General features: G+C 42.8%; 1 protein-coding gene across 1 annotated transcript in view; it reads left to right on the top strand.

Annotated features, from left to right (window-relative positions):
- Positions 1-25,138, top strand: part of MAP2K1 (mitogen-activated protein kinase kinase 1) — a 33,967-nt gene extending 8,829 nt beyond the window's left edge. Inside the window, exons 2-11 of the mRNA XM_077785952.1 lie at positions 5,441-5,651; positions 7,572-7,718; positions 11,487-11,564; positions 12,066-12,117; positions 17,396-17,520; positions 19,630-19,837; positions 21,162-21,226; positions 22,405-22,466; positions 23,338-23,383; positions 24,226-25,138. Of these exons, the coding sequence (XP_077642078.1) occupies positions 5,441-5,651; positions 7,572-7,718; positions 11,487-11,564; positions 12,066-12,117; positions 17,396-17,520; positions 19,630-19,837; positions 21,162-21,226; positions 22,405-22,466; positions 23,338-23,383; positions 24,226-24,339 (1,108 nt within the window). The 3' untranslated portion in view covers positions 24,340-25,138. The remainder of the gene's footprint in view (positions 1-5,440; positions 5,652-7,571; positions 7,719-11,486; positions 11,565-12,065; positions 12,118-17,395; positions 17,521-19,629; positions 19,838-21,161; positions 21,227-22,404; positions 22,467-23,337; positions 23,384-24,225) is intronic.
- The last annotated feature ends 39 nt before the right edge of the window (positions 25,139-25,177 follow it).

Raw genomic sequence — 25,177 nt, forward strand, 5'->3', positions numbered from 1 at the left:
CCCTGGCACAGATGCCCAGAGCAGCTGGGGCTGCTCCTGGATCCCTGGAATGTCCCAGGCCAGGTTGGACAGGGCTTGGAGCAGCCTGGGACAGTGGGAGGTGTCCCTGCCATGGCAGGGGTGGGACAAGATGAGCTTTAAGAAACCAGTCTGTGATGTTCAGATGATAAATTCACCTACAATTCCCACCTAAGTACAAGGGAAGTTTGTTAAGATCCTCTAACACATTGCAAGGATTGAAAATCAATGAGGGTTGAAAACCAGTGTATTTTTCCAAAACAGACTCACTGCATTTATAGGGAATTTGGATTTTTTTGAGTTGATGATCTGACTGCAAGTTTTATGAGGCTGCACTGGAGTTAACCCAGACAGACACCTGTGCTCTAAGTTGGAGGACTTTTGGAATTACATTTATCTTCCATGTTATTCTGTGAACTGCTCTTTGCTAAAGGAAAAGTTTAATAAGAATTTTTCTTGTTGCCTGGATTTGGCAGAGTCACACAACATAGTAGTCTGTCTTCTCAAAACCACAGAATGTCTTCATGTTCCTAACACTTAATTTCAGCTCCCTGATTGAGGTTGTTCATGGAAATTATGTAGTGAACTGCCTACTTTCTTCTCCAAATTGACAGTTGTGTGGGCTTGGGGAAAGCATTAATGTCACTGTTCTGGAAAACAACCCCCAAGCTTTGTATCCTCATGCGACAGGAGATCTGAAAGTGAAAGTACTTCTTGATGCTTTCACTCATGCTAATTGTTCAGCTTGCAGCGCTGATAGTAATGCCTTTGAACAGATATTTGACAAATTACTGGTAAAGACTCTCCGATTTTTTTTTTCTTTTTCCCCTGCCACATTTTTTTCTTCTCTCTCTGAAGCAGACTTTAGAGTTGAGTAACAGCTTTGCTGTAGCCTTTAGGCTTGAGCGTATGATTAACTTAGCACTAACATGAATTAAAAAAAAAAGCTCCCAGGGATTTGGAGTACTCGTATTAATTAAGGACTTATTTTCTGCTTTTTGTTATGCCTTTATGTGCTAGCAGACTACAAGCAGCATTACTCTTCCTGTTACTGCATCCAGGAGAACAAGTGTGCTCTGAAGTGTTCGTGCTCCTCCAGGAGTGCTTTCCTCAGTGCTGAGGTGGCTGTCCCCAAAGCCAGGAGCTGAGAAGCTGCACTTGCCTTCTGTGCACCTCTGGGTGCTGAGTGCTCTCTCTGCAGTCTGTGGCTCCTGTGGGAACACAAATTTCCTCCTTGTCCCCAAACTCACTGCTCCGTCCCTGCAGTGCCCAGCTGTGTGCCATGTGCACACATTCAGAGGTTAGAAATCAGTGGCTGGATCTTTAAAAAGAGAATCTCAAAACAACCCACAGCCAGCCCTTAAAGGGGCAGGGTGATGGGCTCAGAAAGTGCCTGGTGATGGGATGGTGTTGGTGACACACCTTGTCTGTCCAGACCTTTGTGCACAGGAACATGTGCATGTCGGGGGAGCAGAGAACAGGATGCTCAGTGCAGCAGTGACTCGACGTGCTGCTGGGCATTTATTTGGGCTTCTTGTGTCCACCCAGGGTTCTTTTACTCAAGCATCCACTTTTGGCCATTGGCAGAAGGTGAGGGACTGGGGGAGGTGAGAATTTAAAGCTCCCAGATGAGCCTGCCTGGGGTGAGGTGTCCCTGGGTCTGAAAAGCTCCCACATTCCCACAAACCCTTCTCACCTGCACAAGGTGGCAGCAGAAGGGCCGGGTGTGGGTTCCCCCAGGGTCTCAGATGGACAGGGATAAGAGGTGAGGTTCTCTACACCCATCAGGGTTCACTGTTGGGGGAAGGTTTGAGTTCTTTCTGCATTCTTTTCCAACTTGGGAGGTCACAGAAGTGCCGTGGGGGGGGATGCTGTGCTGTCAGAACACTTCCTTGAGCACAGAAAGGAATAAACAGTGGGAGTTAATAGGAAAGATCCTTGCTGATCTGATGTGGGTGGAGAGAATTCCTCCTCTAGGGCACCTGTACCTCATGCTGCCCTTGGAAGAGAGAAAGAAACAACCAGCTTTCCCAAAAACTTGCCCTGAGTGTGTATTTTTTTGAACTTTCCATTTAGTCAGGAAGAGAGAGATCTCAGAGTAATTTGAAGACACAGCACTGAGTGCAGAGGTGTTGTGTGCTGGCTGAGCAGGGTGTTTATCCTTCTGCCAGCTGAGCAGGAAGGTGTTCACTGGTGGTGTTCTGTGGGATTCCTCTGTCTCCTTACCAAATGGAGGAAGCAGCGCTGCCCTCCCCGTGGCTTCATCCCAAGGATCACTCTGTGAGAGCTGGATCCCATCCCTGGTGCAGTTTAGTGTGTGCTGGGCTTCCAAACTGCCAGCAAGAAATGAAATGATAACCTATTGCTTCAGAGTAGTGCTTGGCACCGTGGAGCCCTGAGCTGATTTGATGATTTCCTGCTTTGATGGATCCCTGGCAAAGCCATGGTGCCTTGACAGTGAAAAACACAACCCCAAGACTGCAGCAGGTAATGGTGCTGAATTTTAATAGGAATCTTTGTCTCTGAATAAGAGTTTTATATAAGATTAAGTGACTACCAGTGCTCTTTCTGGAGGCAGACACTTGCACAGTAGCATGTTGCTGTTTTGGCTGCCAAAGGTCTTGAACATTTTTTTGGTGCCTGGTGATGAACTGTCTAAAGTATTCCCTCTTCTGTATTCTGGATATGCTGGTTTCATTCAGTTTGTAAAACTTCTGTGTAATGATTTACTTTTCCACCTGTTTCTCTGTGCTTTGGAACTTGCTGTGATGCTTTTACCTGGAGAGGGCCCAGGTACCAGTCAGGGGAGTGTTCTTGGAGTGTAGTTGGAGTTAAAAACTGAAACTTCCAAAGTCCTGCCTCCTGGAAACACTCTGAGTCGGTTACACCACCCATTTAGATGACAAAAACACACCTTCTGTTTACCTATCTGCATTTTAAATTGATTCATGTCCAGTCCTTCGAGCAAAGAACCAGAATGAAAAAAATCAATTCTTTCCTGATGCCTGACATTCAGTTATTATAGTTCTGTTCTTATCATAAAACTAACTGGAGATGTTGGTAGTTACACTCTGAATAGTGATTCTGACAATGCATTTGTTGGATTCATATCTTTCAGATTAATTAACTTTACAATTAGAGAATTGCTCCTTTAAAATCTGAGAACTTTATTGCTTGTCACTGCAAATAATGAAATTAGAGTTTAGAACATTCTGGTGATTTTACTGGTGGCCACACCTGGTAGGGAAACCTGAGGTGCTGAAATTCATGAGATGGATGAATTTCAATCTCACTTTCCCATCTGGGAGAGTCTTTGGAACCTCTTGACTTGTATTCAAGCAGGGATCCCAGCAGTAATTCAGAGTTTCAAGCAAGGAAATGCCTATTTTAAGTGAATGCCAAGTTCATTTAGATTGAAACAGGTAACTTATAAAAAAAATAATCTTTATCCAGACAAACATTAGACTATATAGATGTGATAAGTGCTATCCTAGCAAATATTTTTGTTCCCAAAGCATCAGCAGGACAGTTGTTTGTTCATCACACCAGCAGTCTGTCTGCTCCAAGTCATGTGCTCAAGCATCTCTGTGTTGTCTCCAAAGCCAAAAACCCCCTTCTGCCTGAGAGAAAAACTGAATAGCTGTTTTCTTCAAAGCACAGCAAGGAAAGCCTTGTTGCATCCTGTTTCTGTGTCTCTAGTTTGGTTTTTTTTTTTTTTTTTTTTGTTTGTTTGTTTGTTTTTTTTTTCTTATTCCACATGGACAACCCTGCCTTATTCAGTAATCCTTAAAATGACAGCAAGTTTCTTTTCAAAGCTTGTAAATTATAATGAAGACTTGAGTTCGGGCTTCTCACAGCAGTAATTTTCCAGGGTGAAACATGGAATTTGTGTCCAGCATTTGTTGCTCTGCAGTTTATTGCAGGAAAGTGAGGGGTGCTTAACCTTGCCTCAGCTTTTCTCTTGTTTGTGCTCATGGGGTAAGAAGAGCTGGTTCAGGTGTATTCACCTCACTTTGACTTCAGCCTGGAATTTGTTTGCTTCACTGGGCACATTCGATGAGGAAAAAAATAATCCAGGGATTAATCATTCAATTATGCATTTCTGAATTTCAAAAAATATGTTTCTTTCTTAATGATTAATCTTTAAAACAGAAACAGTAAAACAGGTTAACTTGGATGTTGTTGGAAGCCACATTTATCTTCCTGGGGGATTTTTCAGTGGGGAGACTCCAGGTGTGGGATTGTACAGGTATAAAACATGGTATGAGGACAGAAGTGATGCTTCTCTTTAAAAGGTAGTATAAAAAACCCTTTGTTTTGGTGCAGGTACTTGATTTTTAAGGTAAGATAGAGACAGTCGTGGTGGTAGCCATGCATCCTCTCAGCTGAGCAACTCCTCACTGGCTGTGAGGATGTTCCTTTATACAACATATTTTCAGAGTGAACACTTTATGAAGTGATAAATGGAAATAGTTTCGATTATTGGTGAAATTTAATTATTTTTTAAAATAGAAAGTAGTTCCATTCTTCGTACTTCTGAAGAAATAGATTATTTTCCTCAAATTCTTCATCATAGCAACACTGTATTCTCTGGGAACATTGCATTAAATTTGGTGAAGCAAAACAGGTACTTGCTGTTAAATATTTACTCTTGCACCAACTTATTGTTGCAGTTGGAAGCAGAAAAGTTTAAAGGAGCCTTTAAGTTGTCATATTGGAATGAGCTGAAGTTGTAAAAATGTTCCTGGAACACTAAACTTGTGTCTGTAGTTCCAAACTTAACTACTGCATAAAGTTTTGGGTTTTTATTTTGTGTTGCTTAAAAACACAAATCCTCATGTTAAAATGAGGTTTCCAGCAGATCTGTCCTTAAACAAAATTAAAATAAGCTTAAAGCCTTTGGGCCAAAGACTTTTCACATTTCCAGTGACTGCATTTCGAGTGTGTTTGGCTGGGCTTGATGACTTTTTTACTGACAGCTAAATTAGAAACTTCTGAATGAATTGTTGTTTATACAGTCCTGTGGAAATCAGTCAATAAAACATTTAGGCAAACTCTGTAGGAAATTACAACACAACCTTGAAAACACACAACTAAAAATAGCGTGGAGTGCTGTGCTGTGATTCAGGAGCTCTCTCTGAGCAGAAATGCAGAGTCATGAAGCCACTCCTGCAGGTGGTGAAACTCAGCATGTCTGGACTGGGGCAGGACCTGAGGGATGGGGAAGCTGGGTGTTTTGTGTTTGTCATTCTTTTATCTGGGATAAAACACTTAAATCAGAGTTGCCACAACACATCTCACGGGGGTGGCTGTGCAGGTTGGGTCCCTCTAAACAACGAGTGCAGGTGCAAAAGTGGAGTGATTCACTCTGACCTCTGTCCCCTCACAGCTCTGCTCAATCCTGTCCTTCTTTCTCGTGCAGGACAAATTTGGAGGCACTTCAGAAGAAGCTGGAGGAGCTGGAGCTGGACGAGCAGCAGCGCAAGCGCCTGGAGGCGTTCCTCACCCAGAAGCAGAAGGTTGGGGAGCTGAAGGATGATGACTTTGAGAAGATCAGTGAGCTGGGAGCAGGGAATGGTGGTGTGGTCTTCAAAGTGTCTCACAAACCCTCCGGCCTCATAATGGCAAGAAAGGTGAGGGGGTCAGAAAGAACAGCTTGGGGATGGTGTTTATAGAGAACATTGTCTCTGAAATACAGTGATTTTATTTAGAGAAATAATTGCTGTTGACACACAAATATTCCTATTTAATGCCAGCTTTCAGAGAGTAGTTTCCATACGTAGAAAATACTGCAATTCTTCATCCTACATGAGCTTCCCAGTTTTTCAGAAATAGTGTCCCACGTTAGTAATGAAAGGATTGGCATTTGGTTCTCTTTTTTTCCCCTCTCAGGAGTAGGAAGCCTAAAAAATTACTGGAAATTATCAATTAGACAAAAGTGGCAATATTCTGTATTCTGGGCAGTAAATTTAGAGGAATGGAAAAGGTATCACCTGTCTTAAGAGCTTCCTTCACAGGCACACAGCAGAAAAGAGTTCTGGATGAGGCTGGAGAAGAAGAGAACTCAAAAAAATGGGAATGAGGGAATACATTGGAGTTCAGTGATGTCTCCTGTTCTGTAGTTCCATCCTGGGATGCAGTTTCTGGGCAGGAAGGGATTTTTCCTTCTCTGAGAGTATTTTTGATGCTTTACAACCTAGAGCAGTTGTGACCTAGTTTGCAAAAGAACTGAGATTTTTTTTTTTTTTTTTTTTTTTCTGGACTGAAATAGCTTGATGTTTTAATTCTCATTTTGTTTACATGAGGAGCTTTCACTTCCTGTCAATATCCCTGGGAACAGAACACTCATCCCAGGTCCCATTGTTTTACTACACTGGGAACTTCCCCTTTTTTGATTGAGAAGTTGAAGACTTCTTTAAAGGATAGTATAAAAATAATTTTCTTTTTAAGATATTTCTTTTTAAGAAGGGGACAGTGTCATCTTCAGCAAAACTAAAGGAAAATGAGCATGTGCTAAGAATAAACTATGCTGAGAACTGGCAGTTTGGGGAGAAACAAAGGAAAATGCCCAATTCTGAGATGTGAGAATTAAAAAATGCACAAGTCACTGAGGTTTTCTTGAAGTAAATCAATTTAATTGATTTCTGTTTTTTCACCTGCTGTGGGTTTAACAGGAAATTAATATTTGATGCAACTGAGATGTTTGCTGAATTGTGATTTTTCTTCCATTTATTAACCAAAATTTCAGTTCCATAATTCTCTTTCCATAATCTTTCCTTTCACATGGGGAACACACTTGTGTTGTATGGGATAAACAGTCTAGTGGGGAGAAGGTACTGGGGGGGTTTATAATGGGAGCTTCAGCTCATTCCTTCCTCTGATGCTTTGCAAACACCTGGACAGGTACTTTTCAGCAGCTGCCTCTGAGCTAGTGCATCTCTGACACATTTCCCTAAGGAAATGTGCTGCAACAAAAAGTTTCTGCTGGAGAAATGTTTTGTGGAAGGAGGATGGAATTCCTGCCTTTCCTGGGTGCTGTGTTGTAGTGTTTTCCCTTGCCCACTGGATTTTGCCCTTTCTTGACCCAGAGATGGGGCAACTGAGAGGTGTTTTAAAAACTTTTATTTCATTTTCAGTCTCATGTGAAGGGTGGGACAGTACAGATGTTATAATTCACACCATCACGATCAGAAGCCAACTATTTTTTAATTACAATACATTATAAGTGTTTCTTAACCTATCAGCTTTTACATACAAATTATATATGTAAGTTTACATACAAATACATACTATGTGAACCTTCTGTCAAGCTTTAAGAATTCTCTACAAATCCATTTCCCACACACTAGGAAATCAAGGATGGATTATTTTACACTTAAATTGTAGAATAATTTGGATTGGAAAGGGCCTCTGGAGGTCATGAGATGCTCTAAGCAGAGTCAGCTCTGAGATCAGGGCATCTCAGGCCCTTTCAGGTATTGAAAACCTCTCTGAATGGCACAAATCAATGCTGAAGAGTGGATTTGATTTTATTTAGTGGCCTTCTTTTGCAGTTAATCCACCTGGAGATCAAGCCAGCCATCCGTAACCAGATCATCCGGGAGCTGCAGGTGCTGCACGAGTGCAACTCCCCCTACATCGTGGGCTTCTATGGAGCCTTCTACAGTGATGGGGAGATCTCCATCTGCATGGAGCACATGGTGAGTGCAGGAATGGGTTATCCACTGCTGGGGAGATCTGCATGGGGCACATGGTGAGTGCAAGAAGGGGTTATCCACTGCTGGGGAGATCTCTGACGCCTTGGGAAGACTGACCTAGACCAGAGACTATGTAGAGTTACAAAATAAAGCAGGGATTTATTAAAAGGATCTCCTCCATTAGTCCACCTTGGGCAGCACCAGAGCCCAGCCAGGGCTGCCCCAGGAGGAGCCAAAATGGTCCCAAAATGATCCCAAAACGGTCCCAAAATGCACGAGCGCTCCCGGGGGCTCTCCCTGGGATCAGTTCTGCTCCATTGGCACCTTGGAGTTCATTGTCCCATTCCAGCTTCAGCCCAGGCAGTCCCATCCTTGTTTTTCTCTCTCCAGCCCACGGTGTTTGTGCTCCTGGGCTGAGGTTTGGATCATTGTCCTTGGTGCCCAGCTGGAGCAGGAATTGTTTTGTCTCTGCTCTGTGCAGAGAGCTCAGCATCCCCTGATATGGAGCCCAGACCCACACTCTAAAGCAGCTCAGAATCTGAAAAGTATAAAAATTAAAACCTAAAAAAGGCATAATCTCCATCAGCATGGAGCACATGGTGGGTGCTCAGAAAATTTATTTCGTGGGAGTTTTCCCCTGGGATTATTCCCTGAACATTCCCTCAGTGCCACCAGCACTGCAGTTGCCAAAGCTCTCTGCTCCACTGAAGATGTGGTTTGGATTTACTCTGCAAATCTAAGGTTAGGATTGGTAGATGTTTTATCCCCTTCTCCAGTGTCTGCCCTGCACAAATGTAGCTTCCCAATTGCTTCTCTTTTATCCTTTTGTTGTATTTCAAAATATTTACCCAGTCCTGCTACTTAAACACTTGTTCTGACTGGGGTTCAGCTTTGTTTTTTCTGCACAATGGACCAGATCACCGATAATACAGCTGTGCATATTCCATTTTTTCCTTATTTTTATGAATTTTGTCCCTTTTTTAAATTTTACAGAAAATGCAAACATGAACAATAGTGAACAAGCCCAGAGGGATCTTACACAACTTTTTTAATGCCAAAAAAATATTTTTTGCTCTGTTTCATTTTAATACAAAGTACACATTCTTCTCAACATCTGTTTGCCTTTCTCCAGCCATATGGACTCAAAACATGAAAAGTAAATTTTCTGTAATTAAAGGACAGTCAGATTTGTTGCCTCACTTGGTGGAGGTTTTTAACAACATGAAACACAATACAGCCAAAGACCTCTTTATTTTTTCCCCTGAAAAGAGCTGTTTCTTTGGAGAGAAGCTGTATTTTTTCTGGAAAGTGCATGTGATTGTTCTAATGCTTCTGTGGTCCCTCAGAATTTTGAGAAGGAATCGATGGTTGCTTAGGAACGAGCGCTCAGGATGTGAGAGCTGAGGGGAAGATGTGCACCCCCAAAATACAAATTCCTGCTGGGAAAGGGACAGTCAAGCTCTCAGAATTGAGAGAAAGAGTGAAAAATAGGAAAGTAGGTGTTAAAAAAACACTGTCTGGTATTGCTGGAGAATATGTTAAATGTCACAGATGTGCACAGCTGCAGTTGCTGAAGGAGCCTGTGTGTGTTAGCACATTCCAGAGGAGAAATAAAAGGCCTAAAGAGTCTCAATTTATTTGTCAATGAGAAAATCACCAGCAGCAGTCAGGGTTTGTAGGTTCCTAAGCAGGAAATAATATATCTGACAGAGAATATTATGTCTGACAGCAAACATTTTCAATTTAAGAGAAGGCAGGGGGAAATCTGGTGGCTCAGTGCTAAATCTGGTCCAAGCCAGACTGGATACAACATTTTACACATAGAACAACTGATCAAGAAGTTACTAAATCAAAAGAGAGGTGGATTATTATAGTCATAATTTATATTATTATACTATTATCTTATTATTACAGTCTTAATTTTTCATTAGGCTTAATGCAGATCACTGGTAGAAGTTTTTGGTCTCCTTTTGGATAAAAGATTGGATGAAGATCTCCACTGTGGTCTTTATTTTTTTCAGTTGTTACCACTCAGAAATCTTATTTTTAGCAGTGGGTTACAAAACCTAAGTAGGATTACGAACAAAAAGTTGGAGGTGGAACGGGAATGGAACTTGAGTGTTTGATATTTTTAGGTACCTAAATTCAAGATCAATGCCTAACTTTGCTCAGCAGCAGGTATTTAACAGGCAAAAGGCTTGGAGGCAGCTCCTGCAAGACACTGAAGGCTGCAGCCAAGACGAGGCAGCTGAATTGTGTTCAGCCTTGTCTGGGACCAGAGCTGCTCCTCAGGGAAGGGGAAAAAAGGGTTTTTTCTGTAATAAAATTATGGTTAATACACCAGTGTCTCAGCAGAGACAGCTGTCCAGAAATTCAGACTGGTTTAACAAGAGATTTCTGGAGATTTTTTTTTTTTTTCTGCTGATGTATTTTTAATCAAGTGTGGACTATGTGGGTGTGTTTTTTACAAAAATACGTGATCAGATAAGTATTTATATTCTTCCCTTCTCATAAGAGTTGTAGATGTTAGTCCTCAAATAATAAACCTTTGTGTTCCAGTTTCTTTGCTTTCACCATGTGTAAATGTTGATGAAAATTTCCAAAGGGGAGGTTAAGGCAGAAGGCAATTAATGACTCCAGTTGGATCTTTATGGCAAGTATTGGGAGTTATCCAGTGCTGATCCAGACAACAGGATATGGTTTTAAATTGGAAAAATAACTTTTCCATTTCTTCTTTGGTTGTATATTCTCTGCTACAGGGAATCCAGACCTTATGCACAAGTCTATTGTTGAATCAGTTGCTAAAAATAAACAACATTTTTCCCAGTTTTCCTTTTGAAAAGCTCTTAGCAACAGTGGGATATATTTGCCTTTGCTGGGGGTGTGTGTGCATGCAGGCAGTTTATTTAATCTAATAAACAAGGCCATGGCTTCCCAGGGAACCTTCAAAACATTTTCTCCCTATTTTGCTTCTTTCTGTGCCAAAGCATCCTTGGAAGAGTCACCCTGGACCTGCAGAGCTGACAGAGGCAGCTCCTCCTGGGCAGGATCTGCTCTGGGACAGGGATCTGGGTTCTCTCATCATCCTGGGGTGCCACTGGCAGCTGGGGCTGCCCCTGGATCCCTGGCAGTGCCCAAGGCCAGGCTGGGCAGGGCTTGGAGCAGCCTGGGGCAGTGGGAGGTGTCCCTGCCCCAGGTCTCTTCCAGCCCCATCATTCTGGGATTTTCAAGAAGAAAACTCTGTCTCTCTCAGTATGATGAGTTTTCATCCCCATAATCAGGAGCAATAAAATCTCTTCTTTCTGTCTTTGGAGGAGAAGGATTATCGTGGATGGCTGTGACAAGAGCAAAATGCATTGGGCTGAAAATTACAGAAACCTGGGAAATGCTTCCTGCTTGCTTGTCACTGTTTGGGGACAGTGCTTCCTTAAGGAGATCCAAACCATGGAAGTGCTGCTCTGGAAGAGCATTGTGTGCAGTGTTTATTTGAGTGGATGTTGTTAGTGGCCAAATGTTTGTTTAAAATAAACACAAACCCGACTGATTCCTCCTGAGGAGTGATTTATTTATTTCAGATTTGCACCACAGCAGTGTTAAAGCAAACATGAAGAGCAACTTGGTTTTTTTGTCTGTTTTATTTTGTTGTTATTGGTTTTTTTTTGTTTGTTTGTTTGTTTGTTTTTAACAAGTTGAGGCTTTAGATTACAGCCCTGCTTAAAATATTTTAGAAAAATTTGATTCAAGTTTGACTATTCAAATATTTCTGATTAGGATGGTGGCTCCTTGGATCAAGTGCTGAAAAAGGCTGGGAGGATTCCAGAGCAGATCCTGGGCAAAGTTAGCATTGCGGTGAGTGGGGATGGGGATGGCACCTCTGGGGCTTGGCTGGGCACTGCCACATCCAGGGGGATGAGGGAGAAGGGAATATCCCCAGATTTTTCAGTGTGTGTTTTCATTTTTCAGTTTCTTTTTGTACGTGGTAGCTGTGGGCACTGGAATGAGTAACACATTCTGGGGTGTGTGCTTGGAGCTGCTGCTTTTGGATCAGTTGATGCTTCTGGATGAGAGCTGAATTAACACTTCCTTATTTTTCAGTATTACCTGTTCCTCTCCGTTCTGCAGCAAGAATGTATACAAAACTCTCTGTACACAGAACTCCCAGGAAGGGGTTGGCTAATTTTTCATTTTTCTAGTCCGAGCTGGAGGGAAAAATTAAAACTCAGTATTAATTGGCAGTGATTACATTTTGGGATTTCTGTTAAGCTGCATGCACTTGGAATTCTTGTACAGACAAAGCATTCAACTCTCTCTTCTGGTTCCTAAATGAATTTATTTCTCATTTGTCTCTAGGTAATAAAAGGACTCACATATCTGAGAGAAAAGCATAAAATAATGCACAGAGGTGAGATAAAAGTTTGTATTTTAACTTTCCTTGAGTATAATTTTTATTCACATTAAAATATCTCTTCTTTTCTATGCTTGGTTCTTTATGGTTCCATATGACTTTGGTTCAAAGGGTTTTTCTTGGGCAGTATAAGGCAAACTTTTTGTTTCAAATCCAGATCTCTTACCATGACTATCAGGTGTCTTCAGACCCAGCTTGTCTGGGTTTATAATCCATGCTTGAGCTGCTGTTCTTACATTTTATGTGCACACAGAACTTGTCTGTGTTTGATACTGAATGCAATTAAAACCTCTGAGCTAAATTTCCAATAGTCATTGCTACAAAAACTTTTAAAAGAAAGTAACTTTTTTCCTGTGTATCTTACATTCACATGCTGCTTATTGAGAGCTGTCATGCAGAACTGCATTCTTTTCATACTTTAAAACAATTAAAAAACCATAGTGAAGCTGTGTAAAATGGGAGTGTTGCTTCTCCTGACTCTTTAGTTACTTTAGAACAAATGTATGAAATTATTTTCTGCTTTTAGTTGCCCTTCTTAAAATCCAGCTCCTCCATTAATCTGTTGCATGTTCTATTAAAGAAGAATGACCCTTGGTACAGTAATAAATCCATTTTTGCTGCTGTGGCTGTGCTGTGAAGGTGGAGCTGGAGCAGTGCTGCTGCCCTGTATGCAGCCCACAGCAGCTGCTGGGCAGCTTTGGACCACAGGAGAATATTCAGATTATAAAATATCTGCAGCAGACATTATTGCATGTCTGAATTTACTGCCCAGACCAAAAAGAGGAATCAGCAATCCCAGCTTGCACAAGCTGTTGTAGAATCACCTTACACATGAAGTTGTGTTTATCACACATTCCTGGTTTGTGGGGTTTTTTTAAACAAATATAGCTCTCTTGTGGAGCAAGGAGGTTGGAGGGAGACTCTAAACATTTCTGGTGACAGTTTCAAAGTTATTTGTCTCTGTTCAGAGCAGAAGGACTCCAGGGAAAGAGATCTCCTTATTTTAGGGCATCCTGGAAGAGTTACTGCTGCATCTTGTCCTCAAGTCAGCCACAGCAGTGGGTTGTTACTACATTGGTTGCTTGGGGTTTTTTTTAGGTTGATCTCGATCAGCTGAGAAAGCAGTTTTTATTTATTTATTTTCAGTTTTACCATCTGTAAATCTGATAAAGTGAAGCCCTCCTGATCTTGTTTAAGTGCAGCTTAACCTCACGGTGTTTGCTACGTCAGAGGTTACACTGCAGGTTCAAGGACCAGCAAATCAAAAATTCCTTTTCTGCATTGCTTCCAATTTTACTGGCTGGAGTGTGCCCTGCAGTGTAAAGCTCCATGTCCACATGGTGGTTTTTGTTTTCCAGCTCAGTTTCCCTCCTGTGTGCTCTGACAGCAGCAGGAATCCGTGACCTTGTGCGCTCCTTGCAGAAGCTGCTCTGTGATCACCTCACATCTGTGATGTCTGATAAAGAGGGAGCCAAAATGACATTTTGGGAGTTGATCATGGCCAGTGCTGGCAGCTAAAAGGAGAATCAGTCAGAGCAGTGAGTGGTTCTCCCATCTCTGCACGGCCAGAGCCAAACTTGCAGCTTCTGTCCTCGGTGCTGTCCGTGGGTCTGTCTGTGCCACAGACCTTGTGCATTATTTGCACTCCCCTTGTGAAGGCTGGGGTGCAGGTGAAGCTGCTTCTGGCAGTTTTTCCAAACTGCCTCTCCCTTGAATCCCAGCTGAGATAAACAGTGCTGGTGAAAGCACTTTTCTTGTAACTGTGTCAGCATTATTTTATACACAGCTCTAATAATTGGAGATTCTGTGCTTTGCTTCATCTCCTGCACTGACAAGGTGAGAACAGCATCTCACATGGGCTGTTTGTTCTCACTCATCCATCCCTGGGGAGAATGTGTGCACTTGGTGGGCTTGTTTTCAGCAGGATTTATTGGAGTTGTGCTGTGGGGAGAGTGGGTGACTTAAAAATGAAGAGACATCCCTGTTAAACATGAGAACATAGCAACAAAGGGCCAGAAAAATCTGTTCTTAAATCTAAAGACAGCCAGGCTTGTGAGAACTCATTTGCAAGAAGGAATTTATTCTGCTGCTATGTTTTATTACTTGTGTGGCAATATCAGCAAGTTTGGAATATTTAACCTAAACTGCTTCCATGCACAGCTGTGTCCTGGACTAACAGAGGAAAAGTGTTCACTTGTCATTCCAGACAGCTCAGGGAAGAAGTTTTTGGGGCTTATTAGAGCAGGAATGGAAAATACAGTCCTTTTATAGAGGAAAATTCTGTTTTTATAGAGGAGAAAGCAGTTCTTTTCTAGAGGGTTTGCTCATGGGGAGCTTTGTGTTCTGGCCCTCTCTGAGCAGACAGGAATGAAATCACAAAACCTCTGGAAGTTCAACTGGTGGGATCCAAGGCAGGCACAGAAAAGGAAAGGGTGAGGACATGACTGTGCTGGATATTTTAATAATATCTTCTGTTCTGTTAAATAAAGGTATCTGTGGTGCTGTCTGGAGTTTAATCCTCTCTGGAAAGTCTCTCCTTGCAGAGAAGCTGCTTTGCAAGGTTTTGAACCCCAGCTGGAGGCAGCAGGGAAGTGTCACTGCTCTGTTCCAGGGCTGCACTTCCAGATCTTGTGAGATCCTGCCTGGGGAGATGGGAACTGATTGGAAGATCCCAAAAATGTGCTGCAAGACACATTTCTGGCCTGTGTCTGCTCACATGTCTGCTCTGTGACTGGTGCAGAGTGAATTCTGGCTGAAGGTGTTATGACAACATCCAGGCCCCCTTTCAGAATGAACCTGTGGGGCAGAGCAGAGGAAGGAACCTCTCACAGAGGTCATCAGGCATTCTGGAAACTTCTCTGTGTTACCAGCTCCCTTTGCAGGGCCATAAACCCATCCCCCTGGCAAAGGACTTCTCTAGAATTCTCTTCCTGGCTTGTCTGGGGTGGTATATAAAATACTTTCCACTTTCTTTAAAGCTGAAGTGCTTGCATAACACATTTAGTGTTCCTTTTGTCTGTTCCTTGCAAGTTCCAGCATACATTTTGCAGGATGCCTTGGCATTCCTGTTCCTCTGGCAATACAAATCTCTGGTTTCCAGAGAAACTGCTCAAATGCTCAGAGGCTCTGGAGTGAAAATAGAATAGGTGCTACATTTAGAGGGGTGGAAATGTAAGCCTTCCAAACATCACACTGATCACGTGGGGTGCCTTGTGTGGAAAATGAAAATACTCCAGGGAGGAGAAGCTTTGTGCAGAAATCCAGAGAGGAGATGGAGCTGTGCTGGTCTGAGAGCTGCAGTGTGGCATTGCCACCTGCAAAAACACTGGGAGGGAAAAGGGAAACCTTCAAGAGACCAGGGGGATTATGAGACTTCAGAATGCTCATAGAGAGAATTCTGTCTGGCACTGACAGTGGAGTGGTAATGATTTTTTTCTTTGCCATTTAATTATGAAGTATCAATGAACTCTAGAGATAGGAGTGAGGATATACATCTTTGTTTTGAGTTTGTAGCTGTGCATTGGTGAGCAGCACAAACCTGGGTGTCGGTGATTTGTTCCGGCTCTGCTGTGCTTCCAGTGTGTTTTGCAAACACTTTTTTCCACCTTGCTTTTGCACAGAGCTTTGGGTGCAGATTCCTGTGCAGCTGGGAATCTCCAATGTCTGCTGGTTGCTTCCCTGCTCCAGCTGCTTGGGCTCTGGCTTTGGTTGTTTTTTAGCTCCTGCTGGAGTTTCAGACTCGTAGGTGGAGCTCCCAGCCTGGATCCATCCTTTCCACAGTGAAGGGTCCCTGTGGTGAGGTCTCAGCAGGCAGAGCTTGCCCAGGGCAGGCAGAGCTTGCAGGAGGTGCAGCTGTGTGCCCAGCAGATCCTGTCCCAGCAGTGGGGAACTGAAAGCAGCACACACAAAATACCTGCCTGGATTTTCCATCCACAAATCAGACCAGGAAACTGTGCCCGGACAGTTTCAGTTGCCTGGAAAGGGATGGCAGGGACAAGAAAATGGAGCCACAATTTCCCCAAGTAGATTATTATCCAAACCTGGTGTTACTCCTCAAAAGGAGCTGGGGTGGGGAACAGCTGGAATTGTTTTATTTCCCCCTCCCCACGGATCTTGCTCAGTGAGGCACAAACCTCCTGCATGGAGACCTTTGTCATGTCAGTGTCCTCCTCCCAGGGACATCCCAGCCAAAGGGCAGCTCCTGGAATAGATCTGTGCTTAAAAGTGAAAAGCAAATGAAAACGTGACAGCCTATAGACTTCTCAGTCTGCTCTGAAGTGAAATCATGATTCTCTTTCTTCAAAACAATTTTCCAGTTCCCCTTTTTCTGCAGCATTTCTCTGCCAGTGTGGGCTGTTGGTTGCTTATTTTGATAATGGGTTGGTAATGACCAGCTAAGCAGTGAGATACAGTGAAAAACCTCCTTACAGCTATAAAAGAAACACGAAACACTTGTTCCCTGTACCTTTGCATTCACAAAGAGCTGTTATTAGTTGCTAAGCTACCAGTGACCCTTATTAAATTTCCATTTAGGAAAAGTGATGAATTCAAAATCATGAGGGGGCTCTGTCACAGGAAAAAAAAACTACCTCCAATTATTTTAAATACACATTTTCAATAATAGGAAAATTATTTTTTCAGAGCTTTAAAAAACAAAGGAAAAACCCAACAAACTCCAAATCTAAACCAACAATCAAACCCAAGACCACCACCCCAAAAAACTCCAACAAACCCAAACCCAGAAAGCAAGAACCCACTCCAGGGAGTGTTTGGCCATAGGATGGTTTATGCCTATGTAGATATGAAGGAATGATAGTGTGGCTGCTGTAATTCATTAACCTTTGTAAAATAAATATGTAGGGCCTCTTTATTGATCATTTCTAGGCAAAGTCTCATGATTCAGCAGGAGTTACACTCTTGTACACTTATTTATCTCAAAGGAGACCATTTATCTGCAAGGAGGATGTGGATGCCCAAACCTAATATTTAAAAGTCAGGAAAAAGGGTGAAATCAAATAGGGTGGGATCAAAAAGCTGACAACCTTTATTGCATGTGTAATTGCAAATATTTCTTTTTATTTATCTGTGCTTAAATAGACAGTCTGTGAGGTGAACCTGGAAGGGACCCAAATCCCTGATTATTCCAGAGAAGGGCCAGAATTGTGTCACAGAAGGGAAGCAAAGGGAGGCACATGAGAATTCTCACCTTGCATTGTCAGATTGCCTATTTTATCTCAAAAAAATTAATTCTTTTTTTTTTTTTTTTTTTTCCCAGATGTGAAACCATCCAACATTTTGGTAAACTCTAGAGGTGAAATCAAGCTTTGTGACTTTGGTGTCAGTGGGCAGCTGATAGATTCCATGGCAAACTCCTTTGTTGGCACACGCTCCTACATGTCTGTAAGTACAGATTTCAGTCCAGATTACACAGCTCTGAGTTTGTTAGGCTTGAGCTGCCCCAGTTCTGGTGATCAAACAAGAACCAACTGTTGCTGTTCTTGGTTCAGCTCTTCCTGCATTCCAGGAATATTCTGGTGTCGTATCAGATTGTGTGTGGGGGGGGGAAGAGCTGTTGTAGGAAAAGCCAAAAACTTGGAATATTTCTAACACTCCGGAAGAGCTGGGGCTGTGTCTACACTGCAGAGCCCAGTCAGTTGTTGCCTTTGGGGGTTGCACAGGTTGTCTCCAGAAAAACCAAGTGTTTGTAGTTTGCTTTCCTTGGGAAGTGTGGTTCTCTTCCCACTCCAGCATTTGCTGGGCTCGCTCTGCAGGCAAAGTGCAGCCACAGGAGCAATCCTGGCAGTGGGCAGGGAGTTAATCTGGGGCTGTTCCAGGGTGTTCTGTGTCCCTGGGGGTGAGGAACACCTTGGAACTTCTTTCTGTGTGATGTGCAAGCCCCAGCTAATGGCAGTAGCAGCTCTTTTATTCTCACACACTTTGTGCAGCACACAATGAGCTGGTGCTCTTGTTCCCAGCTCTGGCTGAAGGATTAAAACTGTGTGGGCTTAGATTTACAGGGAAAAGCTTTAATGCTGCCTCTGTTCAGCAGGAGCCCTGCATTGTCTTTGTGTCATTTCTCCTTGGTGACACACCTGAAACCAGGCTGGGGTTGAAGTTCTCAGTCTGGGGGCTGCTGCTAATGAGCAAAACCAAATCCACAGCTCAGCTCATCCGTGCTCCTGCCTTGCCCTGGCTCTTCCAGGAGCAGGGATGAGAGCCAAGTGCTGTCTGCCTTCAGTTTTCTTCAGTTTGTTGTTTTTACAGGCTGAGGGTTTTAATTGGGGAGTTTTACTTTGCTCTCTGGCATCACAGACCAAGCCAGAAGGGGATTTTGTCCTGGTGGTGTCTGAGGGATCTTCTCCTGCAGTAGCTCCCTTTGCACACTACAATACAGAATTATTATATGCAAACATCCATTTTTACCACATGGAGGTGTGTAAAAACAACACTGTTTAACTAGAACAGATTTCTAGATTTTAATTATATTTATATAACAAGTGCTCTCTCTGTTTCCTGCTCTTTCTCATCCACCCACCTTCTTTTACACTTGCATTTTATGAAAATCTTGGGATTTGGGCATTACTGTTGCTGTCCAGCAGTTGTGTAGTTTGTCCAGATGGCTTTGGAACTGACTGAGGTTGGACACTGGAGAAAACTCAAAAATCTCAGTAAATGCTACAAAACTAATTAAACAAAACTATCACCCCCTTATGGCAGAAGGAAGAGGCTTTACTGCATTCTCACATTCTCTGAGAGGGAGTTTCAAATTGCATATGTATTTTTCCACAATGTGCATGTAATCAGAGAAGAATCTGCACCATTTTGGTAAAATATAAGCTTGATTTTAAAAAAAGTACAGAAAAGTGAACATTTTCTCTGAGAACTCTTAGTAAAAATGGATTTAAGGGTAAAGTAGATCAATGTATTAATAATTTCAGGAACCATATTCAGCACTGAACATAGACTGACAAAGCAGGTGTGCAAATTAAGCAAAAGGAGTTGGTGCAGCACTCATCTGCTGGTTTTGGCAGAAGCAGGAGCTGGATACACTGCTCAAAACTGAGGATCTGTTAAGCAGTGGGACTGGAATAGTCGGATACACTTCTGATCATGATTCAACTGACCAAAAAAATCCCATGCCTAAATATCTTTAGAGAGTGTGAATCTCCTAAAGACAATACAAAATAGATTTTTGGCTGAGTCTGATCTTGTCTCCAGGGCCTTGTGTAATAGGTTCATTAAAAGTGTGCTAAAGAAATAAAACAGCACATAAGAGAATAATTTCTGAAGAGTCTCACAGTTGTTTACAGTGCTGGAATGTTTGGGCAACTTCAGGAAATCCAGAGAACAGATTTCCAGGAAGATACCAAAAAGTCACTCATTTGAACCTGCTGCACTAATAAGTTGGGGTTTCACGCTTTAATTGATCCAGGTTATTGCAGAATGTGATTTTTTTTAATAATTCCTTGTCACAAAGCTGCCTCTCCTCCCCTCCCCTGTGTTTTGCAGCCCGAGAGGCTGCAGGGCACTCACTACTCGGTGCAGTCAGACATCTGGAGCATGGGGCTGTCCCTGGTGGAGATGGCCATCGGCAGGTACCCCATTCCCCCTCCCGACTCCAAGGAGCTGGAGCTGATGTTTGGCTGCCCCGTGGAGGGAGATTCTCCAGTGACAGAGACCTCGCCCAGGCAACGAGCGCCCGGCCGGCCCATGAGCTGTGAGTTACCACCCTCGGAGGCATTTCCACTTCCCTGCCCTGCCAGCCTCAAGCTGCTTTTCATCTGCTCCTGGGCTGCACAGAAACTTCGAAAAAATCGGGGTTGCATTGGGCACCTGGCTCAGCTTCACTGGGAGGAGCTCTGTGGGAGCAGAGCACCAGAGACCCTTTTGTTGGTGGTTCCTGTGAGCAGCCCCAGTGTTGAGGTGTTGGAATCCTGTTTACTGACAATTCCAGACTTTCTGTGCTGACAGGCACTGACCCCCTGAGAACACTGCATTTGACCTGAGGCTGTAGAGAAAACTTCCAAATTTGAATGGTAGAACTGGGATTTTGTGTGTGGAGTTTGACTGGAAGTGTGTAGTATCACTTAGTTAAAAACATGGAATTTAAGGTTTTAAAATATAGTAGTATATATATATAAAATAAGATATAAAATATACATATATATAAAAAAAAAAGATACAAAAGATCTATATATAAAACAAGATAGAAAAGATATATATATATATATATAAACAAGATCCAAAAGATATATATATATAAAACAAGATAGAAAAGATATATATAAAACAATATTATATATATATATATATATATATATATATATATATATATATAACAAGATAGAAGTTTTAGGGAAGAAGCTACTACTACTACTTCTTCACCTTCTTCTCCATGGGTTTGGGTGGTTTTGTGTAATTGGATAAAAAAGTCCACGTTGCAAGCCACAAGTAATTAGTTATTAGGTTAAAAGTAAAAATAATTTAAGTGTCATTTATTAATTAGACAGTTTAAAAGCTCTCTTTTTAAAAGGCTTTTTAAAAGTCTTGTAGAACGAAAGATACAGCTCCATTTTTAGTTTTTTAAAGCGCTGTAAAACTTACAATTTGTGAAAAAAAGAACCAATAAACATCTGAGTCTGAACAAGAAATACCATCTCACACATTTAATCCCAACCTTAACAATAAAAAAGCCCAAAAACTCCACAAAGTGGTGCCCTGTGTGAGGATCAAACTCACAACCTTCAGATTATGGGACTGATAAAAAGCCAAAAACTCCACTCTGAGATCCCAGTCTGGTGCCCTGGTTTTCTCCAAGATGCTGATCCAAGGGCAGCAGGATATCCCCAGTGAAGTGAATGATTTGGGTCAGACCTGGAAATGTCTCTTTGCATGAAAGCATTTTGCTGTTGCATCTTTTTCCTGTAATCTGCTGGGTGCCAGAAGTGTCAGGCTTGGCCTTGCTAAAGCCACCCCTAAAGCCATGGAGGGAGAGTGACACTGATCCCAATTTCTCCAATTTCTCTCCCATTTCTTCCCAGCCTATGGATCAGACAGCAGACCTCCAATGGCAATCTTTGAACTTCTGGATTACATCGTCAATGAGGTAATTTATAAACTTAAAAATCTGCACTTCACTACTGTAAATTTCAAAATCATCCTGGAATTTGGGGTTGGTGCTGCTTAGTCTGGCTTAGCTTTATGACTGAGTCACAATTCTCTTTCTAATAGCTAAACTCCAAAGCTAGTTAGAGATTCATATTTTAGAATGGGTTGTTTCCAGTATTTTCACAAGTACACTGAAACTTGTGTGACTCCCCTGCTTGTGTTCTAAAAAGAGAAAAGCATGCTCATGTTAGCTGTCACTTGGAGTAGCTGGATAACAATTGTTCCAGCTGGATGAATTATTGAAAACTGTCCAGCTCACCCATTTGAAAGGCACAGTTGGTGTCTGGGTCCCTGCATTGCCTGTGCCACTGATAAATTGATAAATTGCTTCTGTAACTCATCTGCTTGCACAATTCTCTCAGATTACAAATCTACTTTGCATATTATGTAACAGCCCAATCTGCCAGCACTAACTCTGGGAATGGAGATAGCATTGAATTACTTCAGCTGCTGTGGTCCTGCTCTTGCAGCATCCCTGAGGGGCTCAGTTTGGGCTGAAAAGCTGCAGTAGTTCAGAGTTTGGCAGGATTATCTTGTGCCACCTCTGATTTAGCACAGACTTCTCCAGCAGGAGCTGCTCCCTCCAACACAGGCTGTGCACCAGTCTCTGCCCTGTGCATAAAAATAACTCAGTGTAAAGATGGAAACTTAACCCTGATCCTGTGGCCAAGTCCTGGAGGATGAGACAATAACATGCAGGTTTATGCAGTCCCCCTTCTTTATTTGTCAGAATTCTATCTGAATTCAGAGCCTGAACAAACTCAATCCCAGGGAAAGAAAACACACATCAAAAGGATTATGGAACTAATGATGTGCAGGGCATCTTCCCTCAGCAGTGTGAAGAATGACAGGGTGCTAATTAGTGCTCTGTGCCTTCTTTAATGAGAGCTGAGGCTGTGCTCACTCCATCCAGGTGTGTGTGTGGAGAAAACAGAACAACCAACCAACCAAACCCAACCAAACCCACCCCATGCCAGGGAAAGTCTGGTTTAGTTCTGAAACACCTGAAGTCTTGCAGCTGGGAGTAATAACCCAAATCAGCCAGGGTTGTACAGCTTTGCTGTAATGTTATGGTGAATGATTGCTGATTTTAAAAATGTATTTATTTATTTACAGCCACCTCCAAAACTACCCAACGGTGTCTTTGGTTCTGAATTTCAAGATTTTGTTAACAAATGGTGAGTAAATTTCTCTGGATTTTCTCTGTGGCTGAGTGGCAGAGGGACATGCTGGGCTCAGCTTTATCTGTCAGGCACTTGGCAATCCCTGCTCCAGGCCAGGGCAAATGTAAGGATTGCAATCAGCATAATCGACCCTCTTTGGGTGTTGATTGCCTAAAATTCATCTCACGGGCAACATGTGCATGCAGAGGATCCCCGAGGCTCAGGGAGATCTCCTCTTCAGCCCTGGAGTTCTGCTGCTGTGCAGCTCAGAGCAGTCCTTAGGGAGTGAGCCCAGCTCAGACAGCTTCTGCAGGGCTCAGGCACCTCATCCTGCAGTGGCTGTGCCATGGGGTGCAGAATCCTGCAGGATTCAGATGTTTTTCCTGGCCCATGAGCCAACACCTTTATCCCAGCAGCCATTCCCCCATCTCTTCACCTTCCCAGCTGCACCTCAGTGGTGCCAGCACTGAACCAGTGCTAAGGGAGGCAGCTCATTGCAGAGCAAAAGTTTGTTTATTTATAAAATATCTCTATTTACAGCTTCCAAAAGGAAGGACAGTCATGCAAAAACCCTACTTGATACTGAGCTTGAAGAGACCTGGGGCAGAGACATGTGAGGGATAAAGTTGTTTTAGTTGAAATGGGATTTATCTCCCCAGCTTGATTTAGACACTCACCAGTCTCAGACAACTCAGGATTTCTTTCCTGGAGCTGTGGAGCCTGCAGAAGGGAATGGGAATTGCAGGTTCCCACCTCTGTCTGAGAGGCACCTGGTGCTTTTACTGAGTGGTGCCAGAGCAGAGCAGTCCAACCTATGGGACACACCTCGAGCCTCATTTTAAAAGATAGTGGAGTGTAACTTGTGCACCACTTTGTGTTTTGCCAGTTTAATTAAGAATCCTGCTGAGAGAGCCGACTTGAAGCAGCTGATGGTAAGTGAAGGTTTTTCATTTGATCTAAGAGCCCTTTCCCAGGCAGGTTGGATTCCTGAGCTGGCCCAGAGCAGTGGCCTCGAGGGTGGCTGGTGAGCTCCATGAGGAGCTCAGCTTGAGGAGGAACAGCTTTTCTGAGCTAGAGATCAAGGGGCTGCAGGTTTCACACCCTCCTACAACAGGGACTGTCAAGGAGACCAAAAGTCTGGTGGGTTGTGGAGTCTGCCATTTAATAATCACAATGGGTGACTTAATTTAAAAAAGAATTCTCTCTTGAGTTTATTTGTTAATAATGAAGTATTAATACTTTTAGGAGGACAAAAGAACAAAGCTCCACATACCATATGGACTAATTAAATACATTTTTAATCTTGTGAAACACAAGATTTGTCACTTTTTTACTGGCTTTGTCTGGCAAAATCTCTAGAACTCAACACAAATCCTGCATTTTTCTCGGTGTGAAATAACCATATCAGTCTCAGTGCATCTTTTTATGGTTTTAAGTGTAATGCCAGGACTGCCCTGACCCTGCTGCACAATAATGGTGCAAAATGCAAAAAGAGACTCTTTTTATTACAAAAAAGCTTTTTAGTGCCCAGGCAGACATTTTCCAGAGTATTACCTTGAGTGGCTGAGTCACATCCTCCTCATTTCTGTGGTGCAGCAGGCACTGTGGCAGGATTCCTCTGGGATACTTTGCCTCGTGCCGGCTGTTCTGCATTTCTGTGGAAGTTTCTCCACCTGCTTTGTAAAGTTTCACAGCTCCATTGCTCCAAGTGGATTTCTGGGTGCCCCTGAGCAGACTGAGAGCTGCCACACTGACCCTGTTCTCCTGTGCCCAGATCCATGCTTTCATCAAGAGATCCGAGGCGGAGGAGGTGGATTTTGCGGGGTGGCTCTGCTCCACCATCGGCCTTAACCAGCCCAGCACCCCCACGCACGCCGCCGGCGTCTGAGCCCGGGGGCAGCTCCTGGACTGTACCTCTGGTGACAACCACGCTCTCCTGGTCCTCTTTCCTCAGCTTGTACCTGTTCAAACATGTATTTCACCTCTTAAGGAAGAATGTCTTGATAGCATGTGCCAAAACGGTTTTAAATCTCGTCCTAAACTAATTGGTATCGTACCGGGTTCCGTCGTTCACTGACCAAATGTAAGCTGTGTAAGTTCCAGTGCTTGCTGATTTTAGGTGATTATGGATATTCTTTCTTAATGAAAATATCACTGGGGCAGGGGGGGTTGGCCCCTGGCTTGTTTGAACTTTATCAAGCCTCTTTGTAAATCGTTGGTACTTCAATCATGCTTTCCCTGAGCTCCCCGGGCTCGGGATCGGGATGCTCCGAGCCTGTCTGTGAGCATGCTTTGCTGCTGCCCAGCTGTTCCCAAAAGTTAGGCTCCAATTTTGCTGTTGTCTAGAGATCTCTCTCTTTGCAGGTGAAGAAGGCAAGAGCTCTGCATTTCTCAAAATGCACAGGGCAATATTCTAATTGTAGACTTGTCCATATTTCTATATTTATTTTTCGAACATATCATCATCCTTGGATTTAGTGATGTATGTCTTTCTAATTGATTTTTAAAAGTTAGTTCTTGGAAGTGTCCTATGGAATCAAGACAATGATCCAAGCACTTTGCTTTCTTTTAACCTAAAGAGTCATGACAACTGTGTTTAGTGTCTAAAAGTGTATGAAAATCCTTTATTGTTTTATTCTCTCAGATGTTTAGCAATGGGTTCTCTTAATAAATATATTATCAAGTAACTTCCTGAAGCTTTTTTTAAAACTTGACCAAGGCTTTTA

The sequence above is a fragment of the Lonchura striata genome, chromosome 11 (assembly GCF_046129695.1).
Source record: "Lonchura striata isolate bLonStr1 chromosome 11, bLonStr1.mat, whole genome shotgun sequence".
NCBI lineage: Eukaryota > Metazoa > Chordata > Aves > Passeriformes > Estrildidae > Lonchura > Lonchura striata.